The sequence below is a fragment of the Cyanistes caeruleus genome, chromosome 15 (assembly GCF_971803275.1).
Source record: "Cyanistes caeruleus chromosome 15, bCyaCae1.hap1.1, whole genome shotgun sequence".
Classification (NCBI taxonomy): domain Eukaryota; kingdom Metazoa; phylum Chordata; class Aves; order Passeriformes; family Paridae; genus Cyanistes; species Cyanistes caeruleus.
Genome location: NC_141715.1, coordinates 1,290,619 through 1,306,712, shown reverse-complemented (window position 1 = coordinate 1,306,712; position 16,094 = coordinate 1,290,619). Strand labels below are relative to the sequence as shown.

The 16,094-nt window shown below is 47.7% G+C and overlaps 2 protein-coding genes across 4 annotated transcripts in view; one reads left to right on the top strand and one right to left on the bottom strand.

Annotated features, from left to right (window-relative positions):
- PWWP2A (PWWP domain containing 2A) overlaps positions 1 to 16,094 on the bottom strand; it is a 55,544-nt gene that overhangs the window by 24,012 nt on the left and 15,438 nt on the right. The window lies entirely within an intron of this gene.
- Positions 10,530 to 15,822, top strand: FABP6 (fatty acid binding protein 6). The gene is made up of 4 exons (XM_023936324.2): positions 10,530 to 14,014; positions 14,823 to 14,998; positions 15,444 to 15,533; positions 15,709 to 15,822. Exons 1-4 carry the CDS (start codon positions 13,948 to 13,950, stop codon positions 15,760 to 15,762), a joined length of 387 nt encoding a protein of 128 aa, XP_023792092.1. The 5' UTR covers positions 10,530 to 13,947; the 3' UTR covers positions 15,763 to 15,822.

The window sequence follows — 16,094 nt, the reverse complement described above, 5'->3', positions numbered from 1 at the left end:
CCGGGAGCGCACGGGGGAAGATGGCGAGGGCGGGAGGGCGGCCATGGCGGGGCCGGGTCGCCTCGCCTCTCAGAGGGATCGTGTCGCTCCTCAGGGTGCCCGGGTGGCAGCTCCTGGGATCGCCCTGGAGCGGTTCCCCCGCGAGGCACAGCCCGGTGCTGTCACCTGCGTTGTACAGTGCGAGCAGGGGAGCCTGTGGTGCCCGTGCTGGAGGAGCACTGGGGGGATGGCATTGCGGAGAGGGAAGATCACAGAATATGCTGAGTTGGAAGGGACCCACAGGATCATCCAGTTCAACTCCTGGTCCTGCACAGACCCCAAACAATCCCAGCTCCATCCCTGGAGCGCTGTCCAAGCTCTCCTGGAGCTCTGGCAGCCTCGGGGGTGGGACCATTCCCTGGGGAGCCTGGGCAGTGCCAGCACCCTCTGGGGGAAGAACCTTTCCCAAAATCCAACCCAAACCTCCCCTGGCCCAGCTCCAGCCCTTCCCTGGTCCTGTCCCTGTCACCACAGATCAGGTCTGACCCTCCTGTTGCCCTCCCCTGATGTGGGGAAGGCAGAGGGACCGGTGCTTTCTGTGAGGTAAATCGGCATTTCCAAAGCACCATGAACTGGGCACATCAGGCAAAGGTGGAAAACATGGAGTGGAAAGGGGAGAAAAGGAGTTAATAATTCCCTTCCCTACAGCTTCTCTGTGATTCTGTGCCTCACAAGATTCACGGGCCCTTGCACTCAGAAGTTTGCAAAAGCCGAGTTCAGCCACCTTCCAGGGAAGCCTGAAGGGTCACGGCCTTCCCGACAGAGGGGAGAGGTTTTATTTTGTGATGATATTTCCTCTGTGCTCAGGACACTCAGGCCCTGTTCCCTGTGATTGCTGAGCAGAGAACGAGGCCCTAAATCCTGAGCCTACAAGGAATTCCCGACTAAAACAGAGAGAAACTAAAACCACTCAGCCCTGGAGCTGATGGGATGCTCAGATCCAACAGCTCAGCCCAGCAGGCTCTTTGTTGTGTTAAGCTCAGGCTTATGGAAAGGATGGGCATAAAATAGAAGATTTCCTCTTGCCAGTCTTCTGCTGGAGCGCACCTTTTCAGCAGGTGTTGCTTGTGGAGGACAGTGGCCATTTAAATGCAAATTGTTGTGTTTTACATCCCCAGCAATTCCTGCTCTCCATAGGGAACAGAGTGGGTGGATGGCTTGTTCTCTGCTTCACTGCAGTAACAGCGGATTATGTGCTTGACTCTACTGAGGGATCAAAATAAAACATAAACAGCTCCTTTGAATGTTGAAAGGTGCTGTGTGTGCTTTTAAATAAAGGCAAATAAGGACATTTATATCTCAGAATAATGCCCCACAGAAATACCATAGGTAACTTACATTCGACCTCGCCAACACAGGCATGTGGGTGCAGGATGGAACTTGTAAATTTAACAAAAAAGCCCTCACTATATATTTTTTTTTACCATCCCAAATACCTTTGATCACCATTTAATTTCTATTTATTTCAAATCTAACCTCTAATCTCCTTGACAGGATTTGCCTTACAGTGGCTGGTCTGCAGAGTGTTTGCATGGTTGGAGTCTTTTTTTCTATCCTAGAACCTTTAGAAACTGCCAAAATAAAACTAATTAAGTTAATGAAACAGATTGCACTACCACACTCTCTGTAAATTAAAACAAGTCTCTCTGTGTTCAGCAAGTGGCAGGAAGGACAGAAGTGGAGAGAAGAAACGATAAATTACAGAGAGGAACGGAGACAACCGGAGGGAATAAAACAATTAAAATGAAGGCAGGAAAAATGCCGAGCTCCATAAAGATGTGTTGCAGTAAATTGTTGGGATGAGCAGCTGGGGAAGCTGTGAGTTTGGGTGGGGGGAGAGTGAGGGGATGTGGGGAAGCAGCAGATCCAGCTGGGGCTGTGTGCACAGCACCCACAGGGAAGGAATTGTCTGGGACAAAGCTGGGACATGAGACGGATCTGGGCAGAGGAACCTTTGAACTCAGCTTTAGTGATATTGATTTGAAACTCCACTGGAAGTGTGAGCAGTCCCAGCAGGTCTGAGTACTTCAGGTGATAACTAATGAGTTTTTAGATGCTGGGCAGTGGGAACATCACTCTCTGGGCATCAAGTTCCCTGGAAATGCACTGCCATGGAAGAGCCAGCACCCAGTGCAAGGCTCTAAGGAGTAATATTCATAAATGGACACAAATCAGGGTTCCAGTGAAGCCAAATCCCTGATTTCAGCTTCCCTCAGCTTCCTTGGGAGCAGCTGTGTGAGCAGGCCCCACAAGGAGCTGGCCCTGGGAGTTGCCCAGTGGCTGGAATTTGTGGTGCTGCAGGATCCAAGGAGCTGCAGAGGTCCCTGTGCTGTCCTTGCTGCAGCTGATCCATGTCCATGTGGGCACACAGGGCTCTGAAGGAGTGTGTGCATTTACAGGGACAGGTTTTGGGATAGCAGATCCCTCTCCCGATACCTGCAGTGGGGTGGAGGAACTTTAGAGAGGATGTTCTCAGTCTGGAGTTCCACCAGCCCCACTGAGGCTTTGGGACTCCCCACATTCCTGGCTGAGGTTTATATCCTCACTGGATTATATCTGATTTATATCCTCACTGGATTATATCTGATTTATATCCTCACTGGATTATATCTGGTTTATATCCTCACTGGATTATATCTGGTTTATATCCTCACAGCTCTGCTGCCCAGCTCAACCCAGCTGCAGCAACAGCGGCTTCCTGTGAGCCTGGGCAGGGCCACCAAACCCTCCCCGAGCCAGGTTTAGTGTTCACAGCTCTACACAGTGCTAATAAATCCAGCAGTCAGCGTTTTCAAGGCATGATCTGCTGCTGGGGAGTGTTCAAGGCTTTCTAAGTTAAAAAGAAAAAAGTGTAACCAATGCACATGGGCAATGCAGAGGGACACAGGCAAATAAACTGAAAGTAAATCTCGCTCTTAGTTGTGTGCTGCAGACTCACTGCTCCTCTAACAGGTTAGGAAACTAATGTTCTTACAACAATTGTTAATTATATTTAAGCTGGATTGAAATTTGTTAGTGAATTATTACAGAAAGTTAGTTTGGGGTAAGAAAATCATCAGTCCTTCCTGAAATGTTGGTAACTGATTTCTGTGGCCCTATGAACATGGAGCTCATTTTGTGGGGTTTAGGAATGAGCATTAAAGGATTTGGGAAATCTCACTGCAGGCACACGTGTCCCAGAATTCTGCCCTGCAATCTGAAAAGTCAATTATGTGCTGCATTTCTTGTGAACAAGAGATGAAGTCAATGAGTGGGGCTTTATCTAATGTCTGTATGGAGAATTGATTGAAATGGATTTCCATAGTTGGGATTTGCTTTAAAAAAAAAGGGTGACTGTGAGTCCTTGGGGTGAAGTACTGGCACTGTCTCACTGCTGACATCTCACTTCGTAATTGTGAGGAAATGGAGTCTGAAGGTACTTCCTGCTTTATCTCGAAATCTGGCTGGTTTCTGCCTTCCTCTGCAGCCTGTGCAGCTGCAGGTGCTGGGGCATCCACACTCTGTCTCCATGGATTTCTCCATTCAGAGCAAATGCAGCCAGGACAGATTGGGAGGCCAAACTCAGCTGTAGATAAGGCAGCTTGGTAATTAATAGAGAATTTCTCATAAAAGTCTTCTGAGAAATTACAGAAGTCTCTTTAGCCATAAATATGTCAGAGCAACTTTTTTGTTCTTTGTGGTGTTTCTGAGGTTATTCTACATCTGCAGCCAAGCTCTGTTCACATCAAGAGTGTCCAGCTGCTGAGGTGTGACCTTTCCTCACCTGTGGTCCCTGGAGATGGATCCAATTTCAAACAGGAATAGCAGGAAGGGTAAAACACCTTAATTAGAGGAGTGGGAATCCTACACAGTGTGTTCTCATGGAGGTTTGTTGCTGACAGAGCTCAAGGAGACAGGACAATGGAGGAAGCAGAATTGACTGGTAATCATTTGGATCCTTTGTACTTCCCGAGCTGAAGGAGCAGCTGCCAACTGCCTGTGACACCGTGTCCTTCTCTTTGGCACTTACTGGAGCCTCAGCTCTGCTGGCTGTGGAAAATGGACAATAACATTTCATTCACACAAGAGTGATGTGGTTTAATTATAGTGAAGGTTCAAAAACAACTTGAGGATGAAGTGTTGTGTAAGTGCTAGATGTTATCCTTGACAATGACACAGGGACCAGAGAATTGGTCTTTCAGATCATCAAGTTATTCCATAAATTACAAACCAATTTCTCTCCTTAAATGAAGAGTTACTGAGACATTACTGAGAATTTACATACTGTAAATTCTGACTCTGAGCAACCCAATTTGCAAGGGGCTTGCACAGCAAGAGAAAGAATTCATCGCACCAAGAGTTTGCTCTGTTACCCTCCCGGGATTGTCAGTGGTTGGGAAATTGTATTGCCCTCATTCAGAGACTCTAATTCAGGCCATGTTAAAAACATCCCATCACCTCCAGAACAAAACAGGCTGTGGCTCTGATTCTGGAATCAATAAACCACTGGGATTTGCAATGGCAGAGTGAGTGACTGGCAGCCGCTCCACAAACCCACGGCAGAGCTGACTGACGTGAGAGATTTGATAAGGACATGTGTTGATCTATGCAAAAAGATAGTAAATGTTGCTTGTCAAGAGTTTTAGGGAGTGTAGAGTTGGAGTGATGCGATCAGAATAGAAACTCTAAAAAGTCCTTTTCCTTGGTCCTGTCACAGACAAGTCCTCAAAGTGACAAAGGGCAGGAATGAGAACATCTCTGTCAGGGGTCACTCAGCTGTGACTCTTGCACATCTGTCCGTGAGCAGCTCCAAAGGCAGAAGATGAATGTAATTAGAACCACTCATGATGATTTGCAAAGCACTGTTTATGCTTTTAACTGCATTCCCTGGGATCAGGTGCTGGATCTTGCCTTTGACCCTCTTTCTAGAGCCGGCCCAGTGAAACTCTCCCCACTCACCCTTCAGTAAATAACAAAAATAAAAATTCAAGCCTTCAACGACTGTGCCACCACCCTCGTGAGGAAATGTGTTGGTGTAGCTACTTTGCATTTCTGTCTATTCCCCTAATCTAATCCCCCATGTGGGGTTTATCACAGAGCAGGGCCCAAGCTGTAGTGCCCAGCATGTGCTGCTGGAGCTGGATAATATTTCATTTTTAACAGTTCTTTCCCCACTGCTGCTGAAACCACCGTGCTAAGCAACACAAACTCTGCTGGGAAAAGATACCTTTGCCAACTTGAATTTATTTCTGTTCACTGGAACAACTGGTTGGAAGTGTGTGGTTGTTTCTCTTGGTAGTAGGCAAGGTAAGGCTTCCAAAACATTGAGAAATGCTCTAAAAAATGCATTCTCCAGGCACTGTTCATACTAGTTTAGAAAATACAGAAATGAAACCACAACAGAGGTACTTGATGCCGAAAAGGAAGCAGCCAGTAATGACTGCTCTGCTGCAAGATTGTAGGCTTCCTCCAGTTAGGCTCAGCCTAATTTCTGGAATAAAAAGGGATGGAAGATGGTAAGAGAAACAAATGAACTGTACCCATGTCATTGTATTTGTACTGAGGAAAAGGTTGAGAATTACAGCTGCTGTTTGCAAGCAATCTGCCCTTCTCACAGGGTTCATCCCTTGTGTTTCTGAGGTTTGCACTGGAGAATTCATACCAGAGCCCCCCCATTGCTTTGCTTTGCTGCTCCTTCTCCACCTCCAGTGCTTCAGTCCAGGACATATCTGGGGTGCTCTGTTTGTTCTGCTTTGTCATCCCTCAGAATGCCAAAAATGTTCTGAGATCTGGAATTTCATGCTGCACCTGTCAAGGGACACATTTCTGTAGGAAATTCCCTTGGTGAATCACACAGTGCAAGGTGAGGGGTTGGATCCCAAAAGAATTGCCAGGATTGAATCAAGTTATCCCTTAATGAGAATGGAGAATTCTCAGTCAGGATTCTGCATAAAAGCAGCCAAAAGTTCCTTCCCCAGTGTAGGAAGGAACAGAGGAAGAAGGAGAAAATCTCTTGTCCTCGCTGAGATGAAGAATGAAAGAAGTAAAAATCAGCGCTGTTTAAAATTTGGTAAAAATGGAATACAATCAGTCCTCACAAAGCATCCTCTGTACTCATCCGTGCTTGCAGGCACAGAACAGACTTGGCAACTGTCTCCTGCATGAAATGGGAAAGGTTTAAATGCTTGTGTAAGCTCCTCAAACAAAATAGCTCTTTGCAGTGAAAACCCTGTTCTCCAGGACGTTGTATCTGGGGAACGTGAAACTGTTTCTCTGCGTGTTCACCACGGATTCACTGCCGTGTGTGAGCGGCCTTTGGGAATCTTTATCTCTGTGGTACAGGGAATTTTTTGCCATTGCAAAGGGTTTTCCTCTAGGGGATAAATTTAATATAAAAGGGATTCCTGATACTCATGATATCTTCCCCTCAGAATCAAATCAGATTGGCTGGTGCATGCAGGCTTGGCCCAGTGACAGACCCGATAAATCCTCCTCTGCCTGCAGACTGGAGGCAGGAATACTTTGTCACATCAGTAGTTACAATTTGACTTTAGTTTTGCTTTTTCTCTGCCAATCTCAATTTGATTCGAATTTCTGAAGTCACCCGGGGTGAGTCAGATGTGGTCAGGCCAAAGGAAGTTCTCGAATGTTCCCAAATGAGGGGAAGCATGAGTCAGTTCCGAGCGTTAAGCAGCACAGACCTGCAGAGAAGGTGCCCAGCGAGCCCAGGCTGGAGATGTTGGATTGCAGAGGTGGCTGCAGGACTGAGCTGAGGTGCCGGGGCTGGGATGTGTTTTCCACGGGGAGGATGCAATTCCTGGCGTTCATCAGCATTCCTGCTGCAGCTGGATCAGCCTGGCTGCACAGATTGCCATCAGTGCCGGTGCCTCCCCCGGAGCCCTGGGCGAATCTGTGCTCCTGGCAGGGCCCACAGGGAGCAGACAGAGCTCAGCTCCGAGGGAAAACCTCTCCTGCAGAGCCAGGGAACAGCAGAACCTCATCCACCGCAGTGACACAGCCAAAGTCCTGTTTCAATGTGCTCTGCTTTTGGATGGTGGCGCTTGCTGCCCATCAGCACAGGCAAAACACGGGACACTGCTGAGTCAACAGGAGCTGCTCGCTGCACAGCAGGCTCTGCAGTGGGGCTACAGAATCAGCTGAAAATGCCTCGTGCAGAGGCAGGACCTCGGTGATAATTTTAATTTGCAGTCAGGAATGTGCCAAGGCAAATCCCTTTCTCTGAGCTCCTTTCTCCTGACTCCAGCCCATTGCTGCTGCCTCATTACCCCCTGGCCTCTGGTGGGGCAGTAAATCTGGAGGCCTAATGGCACACAGGGCCCTTGGAGGACAGCCCTGCCTTTTCAAATATTCATTTCTATGCGGATCAGGGATGTCCCAGTCTGGCTGTAATCAGGGGAAGAGGGAAGGAGACAAATAATCACTGAACATGACTGTTTGGGGAGCAATTCCTGTCAAAAAACCAATCAGCAGCAGAGGTGGATGCGAGCTGGCCTCACAGCCCCAAGCACAAGGAGTGATGTGGGCTTCTTTGATCCCCATAAACTCTAATTTGCTTCTTCCTTCACCCCCAGCCAGCTGCTTCCCTCGGCTGGGCTGAAATGCCAGTTGTTCTCTGGGAGCAGGGCAAGGTGCCAGGCTGGGGGAGCTTCTTTGTGCAGCCCCTGCTGCAGGAGCATCAGCTCGGGCCCTGGGAGTTCGTTTGTTTCTCAGGTGCTGCAGGGATTGCAGCCCAGCTCTCCTTCAGCTCAGGGCTTGGGTTATTCCAGGTGGAGCAGATCTTTGCGGTATGAAATCGGTTTGCAGCCCCTGGGCAGGTCCCAGACTGATCTCACCCAGCTTAATGAGCAGTCAGCGGGAGTCATGGTCCCAGTAATCCTGATTTAAATGGGAGTTAGAGCAGGGCTTGGATTCCACATCTCCAGAGTAATTCCTTGTGCCATCCAAACCTCATCAAAGTGTCCTGGGGAAAATGATTTAAGCCTGGGTTGTGCCCTGGGTTGGCACAGGAACCTGGGGCTCAGGGTAGCTGAGGTGGCAGCTCCCAGAACGGCAAATGGGAGTTAGAGCAGGGCTTGGATTCCACATCTCCAGAGTAATTCCTTGTGCCATCCAAACCTCATCAAAATGTCCTGGGGAAAATGATTTAAGCCTGGGTTGTGCCCTGGGTTGGCACAGGAACCTGGGGCTCAGGGTAGCTGAGGTGGCAGCTCCCAGAACGGCTCCTGTGCTCAGCCCTGGGCTTCATTCACAGGCACAGCTCCAGGCCAGATCTTTCTTTATTTTATCAGGATAACAGCTCTAGCAAGGGTGTGTCCATCCCTTCACCCTCAGTGGGTAAACTCTACATTTTTCCTTGAAGAGGGATATTTAAACATTCATATGAAAATGAAGAGAAGAACCCAACCATACAGAATTTATATAAACTCATATCTGGCCCTGTGTGAAAAAATAATCCAGAGGCCACAGAGCTGCAGGGTTGGCTCAGCCAGGCAGTGTCACAGAGAGCTCTTTCTCTTTAATTTTTTATTTGGATCCTCTCTGTATGTAGGTCACAATGACTTAAAAGAGCAGGCACTGACCAGACAAAACCAAACCTCTCAGAACAAAGCCATTGCTGCAGGAGGAGGATTTTTTTCTCAAACAAGACCCTAAATTAGCACTGGAGGATTGCAGCATTCCCTGGGTCTTGCTCTGCTGGGATTCCCATTCCCAGGATGGGCAGATCTGCAGCCTCGTGTGCTCTGCTGGGCTTGGCAGTGCAGGAGGGGCACAGAGCTGCTTCCTGAGCCTGGTGCTGTGCTGACCCCATGGAATCAATCCTGGCTGGAGGGGTGGGAAACCTCTCCCTGCTGCTCCCATCCCTGTGTGCTCCTGCTTTTTCCCAGTCCTTACCCACAGGGGCTGGACAAACCTCTCCTGCTGCTCCCACCCCTGTGAGCATCATTCCATGGCTAACAGCCACTGCAGGGCTTCATTCCCTGCTTCCCTGGAGGAATTCCTCCTTCAGGCACGGACACACAGCCCAAACACCTTCCCTGAGCTGCTTTCCACCTCTGAGGAAGGGAGGGAAAACAGAACCAGGGTTTGGCCTTGGCTCAGCAGAGAACAGCAGGGAGTACCAATAACCTGCAAGGTTTTATTCTGGGAGAGGAGGGGGAGGCAGCCACAGGTTGGGACTCAGGAGGTTCAAATGCTCTGGCCAAAGAGTCCTAGCGAGCCCTGGCTTGCAAACAATGCTGGGTGGCAACAGAGCAGATTAAAAATCCCCTCCAAAACACGGTATAAACAGGCTCTGAGTACAGATCACAGGTAGAAAAGCTCAGCAGAAATGCAGATTGATGGGTTTGAGATCAACAGAAACCCCACAGATTCCCTTTCAGCTTCAAAATCCATATTATGCACCCAGACTTTGCATCAGGGGGTTGGAAATGGAGCATCTTTAGGCTCCTTCCAACCCAAATCAGCCTGTGATCCTGTGATCCTGATGTGGGGAGAGCTGAGGTGTTTTGGTTCCTTTTCCCTCCTGCCTTTGAAGCTGCAGCTTTGTCCCTGGGAGCCAGCACTGGATGGTGCTGTGGCCCAGCACAGGTGAGCTCACCTGGCTGTCAGACAAATCCTGCTGCTCCTGGAGCCACCAGGGGAGCCACAGGGACAGCCAGGATCCTGCATTACTCCTGGATGCAAATTCTTTTCAAAAGGAGATTTTGCAGGAGCACTTTGTGCCCGAGGAAGCAGAATTTTGGAAAGTTGGCTCCTACCCAGTCACTGAGCTTTCAAGCACCCTGAGAGTGACCTGTGCACATTACCAGTCTGAGCCATTGGAAAAGGCAAACTTTGGTTAAAAATCAAGTTTTAAAAAATAAACAAATGTCCAGATCACAGAATGTTCTGAGTTGGAAGGAATCCACAAAGTATCAAGCCCAACTCTTAAGCCCATACAGGGACTGAACCCACAAACCTGGTGTTACCAGCACCCTGATCTGACCAACTGAGCCAATCTGCCATTTTTTAGGAGCTTTTTGGCCCCTGATGCTTTCCCATTGTTTAGGAGGGAAACAGCTGGAGTAAAACAACACTTCAGTAGAAGTTCAGATTTTGAAGTGTTTTCCACATTTTTCTTCTGGTTCTGGAAGGAATCAATAAGAGAAATGTGGCTTATTCCAGGATTTGAGAAAATCACAGCTGTTACCAACCCAGTCTCATTTTCCCACTTTTCCATCAATGTTGTTTGATTAAGAAGAGCCAACTTAGTGCTGAGCAACTCAGGAATAAATCAAACTGTAGAAGAGGGACACCAGATGTAATAAAAGCAGTTCCTGGAACAAGGAGATGCAAAGATCTGCTTGGTGTGGAGGTGGGGAAGGAATGGCACGTGAAATGTGTGTATTTTCTCTGCCACTGAAGTGTATTTTCTTCTCCTGATAAATGTATCCAAGGCAATATAAACAATTTCAAAGAGCTGAAAGAATGCAGTGAGATGTTGCTGTGAATCACACACATCAAAGCAAGCTGAGGCCCAGAAGAGGCTTTCTGTGCAGAGAAAACTGGCTTTTCTTGTATTTCAAGGAAAGAAATCCTTCTGTGCTCAGACTCTGTCCCCACACACTTGACTTGGATCAGTATTTTCAGTGGGGCACTCACTAAACACTGCACTCACATAAGAAAAGTTCACTTAAATATTGGTTTCTCCTGTCTGCCTTTGAGTTTATTTCAGATCAAATCCCTTTCTGGTTGGTTCCTGGGGTGGTTTCTCCCCAGCTCCAGGCAGGTGCTGCTCCAGCTGCGCCTGAGCAGGAGCTGCAGGGGAAGGGAGAGCAGGAAAGGCTTCAGAGGGTGACACAGAGAGGAGGTGACTTGGGAATACCAAAAGCTCAACTGCAAACCAGATGTGGCCTCAGGGAAAGAAAAGAGCAGTGATGGAATTGAATGGAATTGCCAGAGCTGAGGGAATGCTCTGGAACAACAGGATTTCTCTGGATGCCACAATGTGTGAGGAAATCCCAATTAGATTCCCTGGAGGATAAGCTCCATTTGGAGCTGTGTTATCTGATGTGTCAGCAAGGACAATCACACAGATATTATCAAGTAATAAAATCTTTATAACACAGCCCATGAACTGTGCAGATAAAGGGGGTGGCTTTGGGGTTTGCTCAGAAAAGTCTGGAAGAGTTGCAACAATTCCTGTCTTTAGGGCAGTCAGTTATTAACTTTATTAGAACTTTATCTATTTCTATATAAGAAATCCATAGAGAGAGGAGCTTTAACTCTGATTTTTGACCAGAAGACTCTGCTGATAAAGTTGAATTATATCTTCCTTTTTAGCAACCTTTGAAATATTGTCTATATTAGACTAAAACCATTGGAGTTCAAAATATTCCACAGTGGCTCTTAATCCAAGGATGATACTTCAAAGGAATCTGAGCAGTTTTGTGGGAGCCAAATTGAGAGCAGCCAAAATTACTCTTCCTGTGCCTTTTTGGGATACACAAATTTTGTCTGGCTTAACAAAATTCAAGATAGCTTCCCATTCCTGCTCTCCATCCCTATCCCATTTAACTGGATACCACTGATAAATAGCTCATAAAAGGGAAGAATCCTGCAGAAAGGAGGGAATTAAATTCCCAGAAAGTTGTGGTACCAGGTACATTTTCCCCAGGTTCAGTTTTCTGTCTCTAATTCCCAGCCCAGACCTCAGCAGCCCCCCGAGGTTCCACTCAGTGGGATGCAAACCCTTCCTACAGAGGCTCTGCCAGCCTGTGCAGCCTGGATGAATCCTTTGGTTGTCTTGTTTTTCTGGAAATTTCTTTTCTGGAGACCCAGACACGCTGAAGGTTCTCCTGATGGAGTGTTGTCACACAAAATAACTGAATTTTCTTTTAGGGATAAGAGGATTTTTGGAAGATCCGTGCCTTCCTCCCCTGCAGGTGTCTCTGGAGGTGTGGGGAGCTCCTGTTTGTCCTGGTTCTGTTGTCCCCTCTGGGCAGGGACAGGCTGTGCTGTATCACCTGTGCAGCTTGCCAGGTGCATTTCTGTGCAATCTCTGAGCTCTGTCCAAGCTGTGCAATAATTCAGCCCCATTCTGGTAATGAATTCTCTGCTCTTTAGGGCTGGAGAGCAGCAGCACCTCGGACCAGACTAAACGGGCATTTAACAAGGCCGAGCTAACAGGACTCCCCTGGAATTAGCCAGAGCATTAACGCCAAATGAGCTCATCCTGAATTCATTAGCAATGATTACTCTGAGTACCAGAGGAATTAATAATCATTAACATTTCCTGAGGAGGGCTGCTGGAACTGCCAGCCACGGCTGGTTCAGGGCTCCACAGGCTTTCCCCAGCAAGTTTCATTCGGAGGGAGTCATTAAGTGGAACTCTGCGGTCACTGGAGAGTTCCCACTGATGTTTTGAATCCGTACTCCCAGTTCAGTTGCAATCCAGCTCTAAAAGCACTTCAAAGCCCGGCACTGCCTGGTGCAGTCACTGCTGGAATTACCTCCCCTATCCTCGTTTTGTCTCCGAGTGAATCTCCCTGGCTTTCTGCAGCTCTTCCGAAAGGTTAATAAACCTGGGAGGCTGCTGGGAGCCACCCAAGGGCAAGGGGACTCCCCAGACAAAAGGAATGCAAAAACGTTGTGTTATGATTTTGTGCAAGCAAATTCTCAAAGTAAAGATATCCGAGGCTTTGATTCGGCTCCTTAAAGCTCTCTCTGTTCCCAGCAGCATTTGAAGGCTCGGCTGTTTTGCATATCAGAGGCAGCTGACTCGGGAGGCAGAGGGAATTCACTGCTCACTTTGGATGACCTTTTCCTTTGGGGATGAGCTTCCACAAGAGTTTTACTTCTCTGACAACTTATTCCTGTTGGCCGTCTCCAAATGCCGCACACTTGGAATTTACATCATGCTGGTACCTTCAAATGCAGCTTTTCTGCATAGCTGCTCCTTGCAGAATCATGTCATGGCATTATGGAATATCCTGGCCATGTCTGTGTGGAACTGTCAGCATTTTTGAATCTCATCTCAGCATTGACAGCTATCAATACAATCTGATCTTTATGGACAGGGAGTATAAAAGCTCAAGTACTGTTCATATAATCTGATTATCTCCTTCCATTTACACAGGACTGGGCTGCTTTCCTTATCCAGCTTGATCTCTCTCCCAAGGTCCCTGTGGTGTTACTCTACCAGTGAATTGTCCCTGCAAGTTTTATGTGGGCAGGAGAGTTTATGGCTCGAGTTCATGGACCTCCTTCCCAAGGCTGAGCAGATCCCTGTGGAGCTCAGCAGTGAGGACTGAGGCCCCTGTGCCACCCCTGCCCTGCTCCCCGTGCTAACGCTGCTCTGCTCTGCAGTGGGCTCCAGCTGGGAGGGAAGTTTCCTTGAGTCCAGAAATCTTGGCATTAAGCTGAAGGAGTTTTAACTAACAAACTAAGTGTCAAACATGTTTTCAGAATAGTCAAGAGTTGTTTTAAAGCCACTTTTAAATCAAAAGTGCAAAAGAACCCTGGTGGTGACACAAGTTTCCTCAGATCTTTCTCTTCAGAGCTGAGAACCAGTGCATGGTCCATTATTGTTTTATTTTCATTCCATCCTGAATGCAAAACCAGTGAAATCTTAAAAGAAAAAAGACATCATTTTGTTTAAATCTGCACTAAAGGGAAGCTGAGCCTTTGGCCTTGACTCCTGCTGATCTCCAGGTTATTGGCAAAGACAATTGCCTGATAACCTCGGATCTCACACAGGTCGATGGCATCGCTGTGACTCACAGGGGCCATAAAGCTCCATTTCCAAGGGGTGTGGGCCAGGTGGGCTGAGAGCTTGGGCTGGATTTAAAGGCAGAGCTGAGCCCAGCTGATCCATTCTGCTCTGATCCAGCTGCTGTTCTGCTTCCCCAGGCTCATCCCAAGGGAACAATGGCATTCACTGGCAAATATGAGTTCGAGGGAGACGAGAACTACGATGCCTTTGTGCAGAAGATTGGTGAGTCTGGCTGGGGTCAGGAACGGGGCATGGATTGGATAAAAATACTTGGGAAAGGCTGGGAGAGCTGGGATGGTTCAGGCTGGAGAGGAGAAACTTTGGAGTGACCCAGCTGTGGCCTCCCAGTGCCTGAAGGGGCTGCAGGAAATGTGGAGGGAGACTTTACAAGGAATGGAGTGACAGGACAAGGGGGAATGGATCCAAACTTGCAGGGTGTAGGGTTAGATGGGATATTAGGAGGAAATTCTTCCCTGTGAGAGTGGGCAGGCCCTGGCACAGGTGCCCAGAGCAGCTGTGGCTGCCCCTGGATCCCTGGAAGTGCCCAAGGCCAGGCTGGACAGGGTTTGGAGCAGCCTGGGATAGAGGCTTGGGTTGGATGATCTTCAAGGTCCCTTCCAACCCAAACTGTCCAAAGATTCCACGATTCCATGTGCATCTAGTTAAAGAGCAGGAGCAAATATAAAAATAGGTATGTGCAGCTAAATAGCAAAAGACCAAGGTCCCACACATGAAATTCCAAGCATTGCATGTGTAGGTTAAGGAGAAGGGAATGTCTGATGTACTTTGTATATTTTTCCTGTGTATTCTTTCTTAGGAAAAAGAATGCAAGATTTATTTTAGCAGATGCATTAATGTACCAATATCTTTCTTTACATCAGTCATTTCAACTCAGAGCTTTGATGTTGTAAAAAAGTTAAAAATAAGAAATGAACAACAAATCAGATGCTCTGAGAACAAACACACCGCTACCATCCTGCAGTTCAAATTCAGCTTAGGTTTGATAAACTCCATTTTTTTATTGTTTAAGGTCTCCCCAGTGACAAGATTGAAATGGGAAGGAACTGCAAAATTGTGACTGAAGTGGTGCAGAATGGGAACGACTTCACCTGGACACAGCACTTCCCGGGAGGCCGCACCACCACCAACAGCTTCACCGTGGGCAAGGAGGCAGACATGGAGACCATGGGAGGGAAGAAGTTCAAGGTAAATTCATGGGGCCCTTCAGCTCCCCAGCCTCAGGGGGATTTGGATTTCGGGTGAAAAGCAAACCTGTGTCAGGCCTAGTGAAGGAGTCCCTGCCCACAGCAGGGGGTGAAACATGAAGGGCTCTGAGGCCCTTTCCAACCCAGACCATCCTGGGATCCCCTGATTCCATCATTACTCATTCCTGGGCTGCCTGCCAGGACTGTTTTCAGAGCTGTTAATGAGTGATGTGGAGATCTGGAACCTGCAGGAACTGGAAGATGAACAAGTGTGTGTTTAAATTGTGAACATTCAAGAACTAAAGCCCACAGATTTTAGCTCCGTGCATGAGGCCACCTGTGCAAAACACAACCTCTGTCTCATAAACTTCCAGCATCAGGTGTGCAGGTGTTTATAGAATCTGGTAACAGAAACCCCAGCAATGTGAACCCTTTCTCTCTTACAGGCAACTGTCAAAATAGAAAATGGGAAACTTGTAGCTGAGTTCCCCAACTACTGCCACACTGCAGAGATCTGTGGGGGGAAGCTGGTAGAGGTGAGTGCTCTAAGATCCCATGTAGTTCATAAAAAACAAAGACAATCCTCAAAATTTGAAGTTCAGAAAAAAATCTGAAGGACATTCTGTGAGCCATCCCCAGGGCTGTTTCCCTGGGACTCTGGAGCTCTGATTACACTGTTCAACCAAAGTTTTGGTTTGTTCTTTCTTCCAGATTTCTACCTCTTCTGGTGTAGTCTACAAAAGGACCAGCAAAAAGATTGCCTAAGGCAGCAAGGCCAGTCTCTTCCAGTGCACTGAAATCCAACAATAAAATCAATAAAATAAAGTTCTGTCTTTGTCTCTTTCTTGGTATTACAAACATCCTCATGTTAATGCTTACCCCATTCCTAAATATCTGGCAGGAGTGGAACAGGATGAGATTTAAGGTCCCTCCCAACCCAAACCCTTCTGATTCTCTGCTCTGAAGGACACCAGAGGTGCTCAGAGCACCACTTTGTGCCCTGAGAGGAGCCCTGAACCTTAAAAACAAGACCTCTTAATCATTTCCTGTGCAGACCAGATGCCTTTGCTGTTACAACTGCCTTGATAGGGCTGGGA

Coding starts and splice junctions, on each gene's coding strand:
- FABP6 (XM_023936324.2), top strand. CDS start 13,948: ATGGCATTCACTGGCAAATATGAGTTCGAGGGAGACGAGAACTACGAT. Junction 14,015..14,822: donor TGCCTTTGTGCAGAAGATTG/GTGAGTCTGGCT, acceptor TTATTGTTTAAG/GTCTCCCCAGTGACAAGATT. Junction 15,534..15,708: donor GTGGGGGGAAGCTGGTAGAG/GTGAGTGCTCTA, acceptor TCTTTCTTCCAG/ATTTCTACCTCTTCTGGTGT.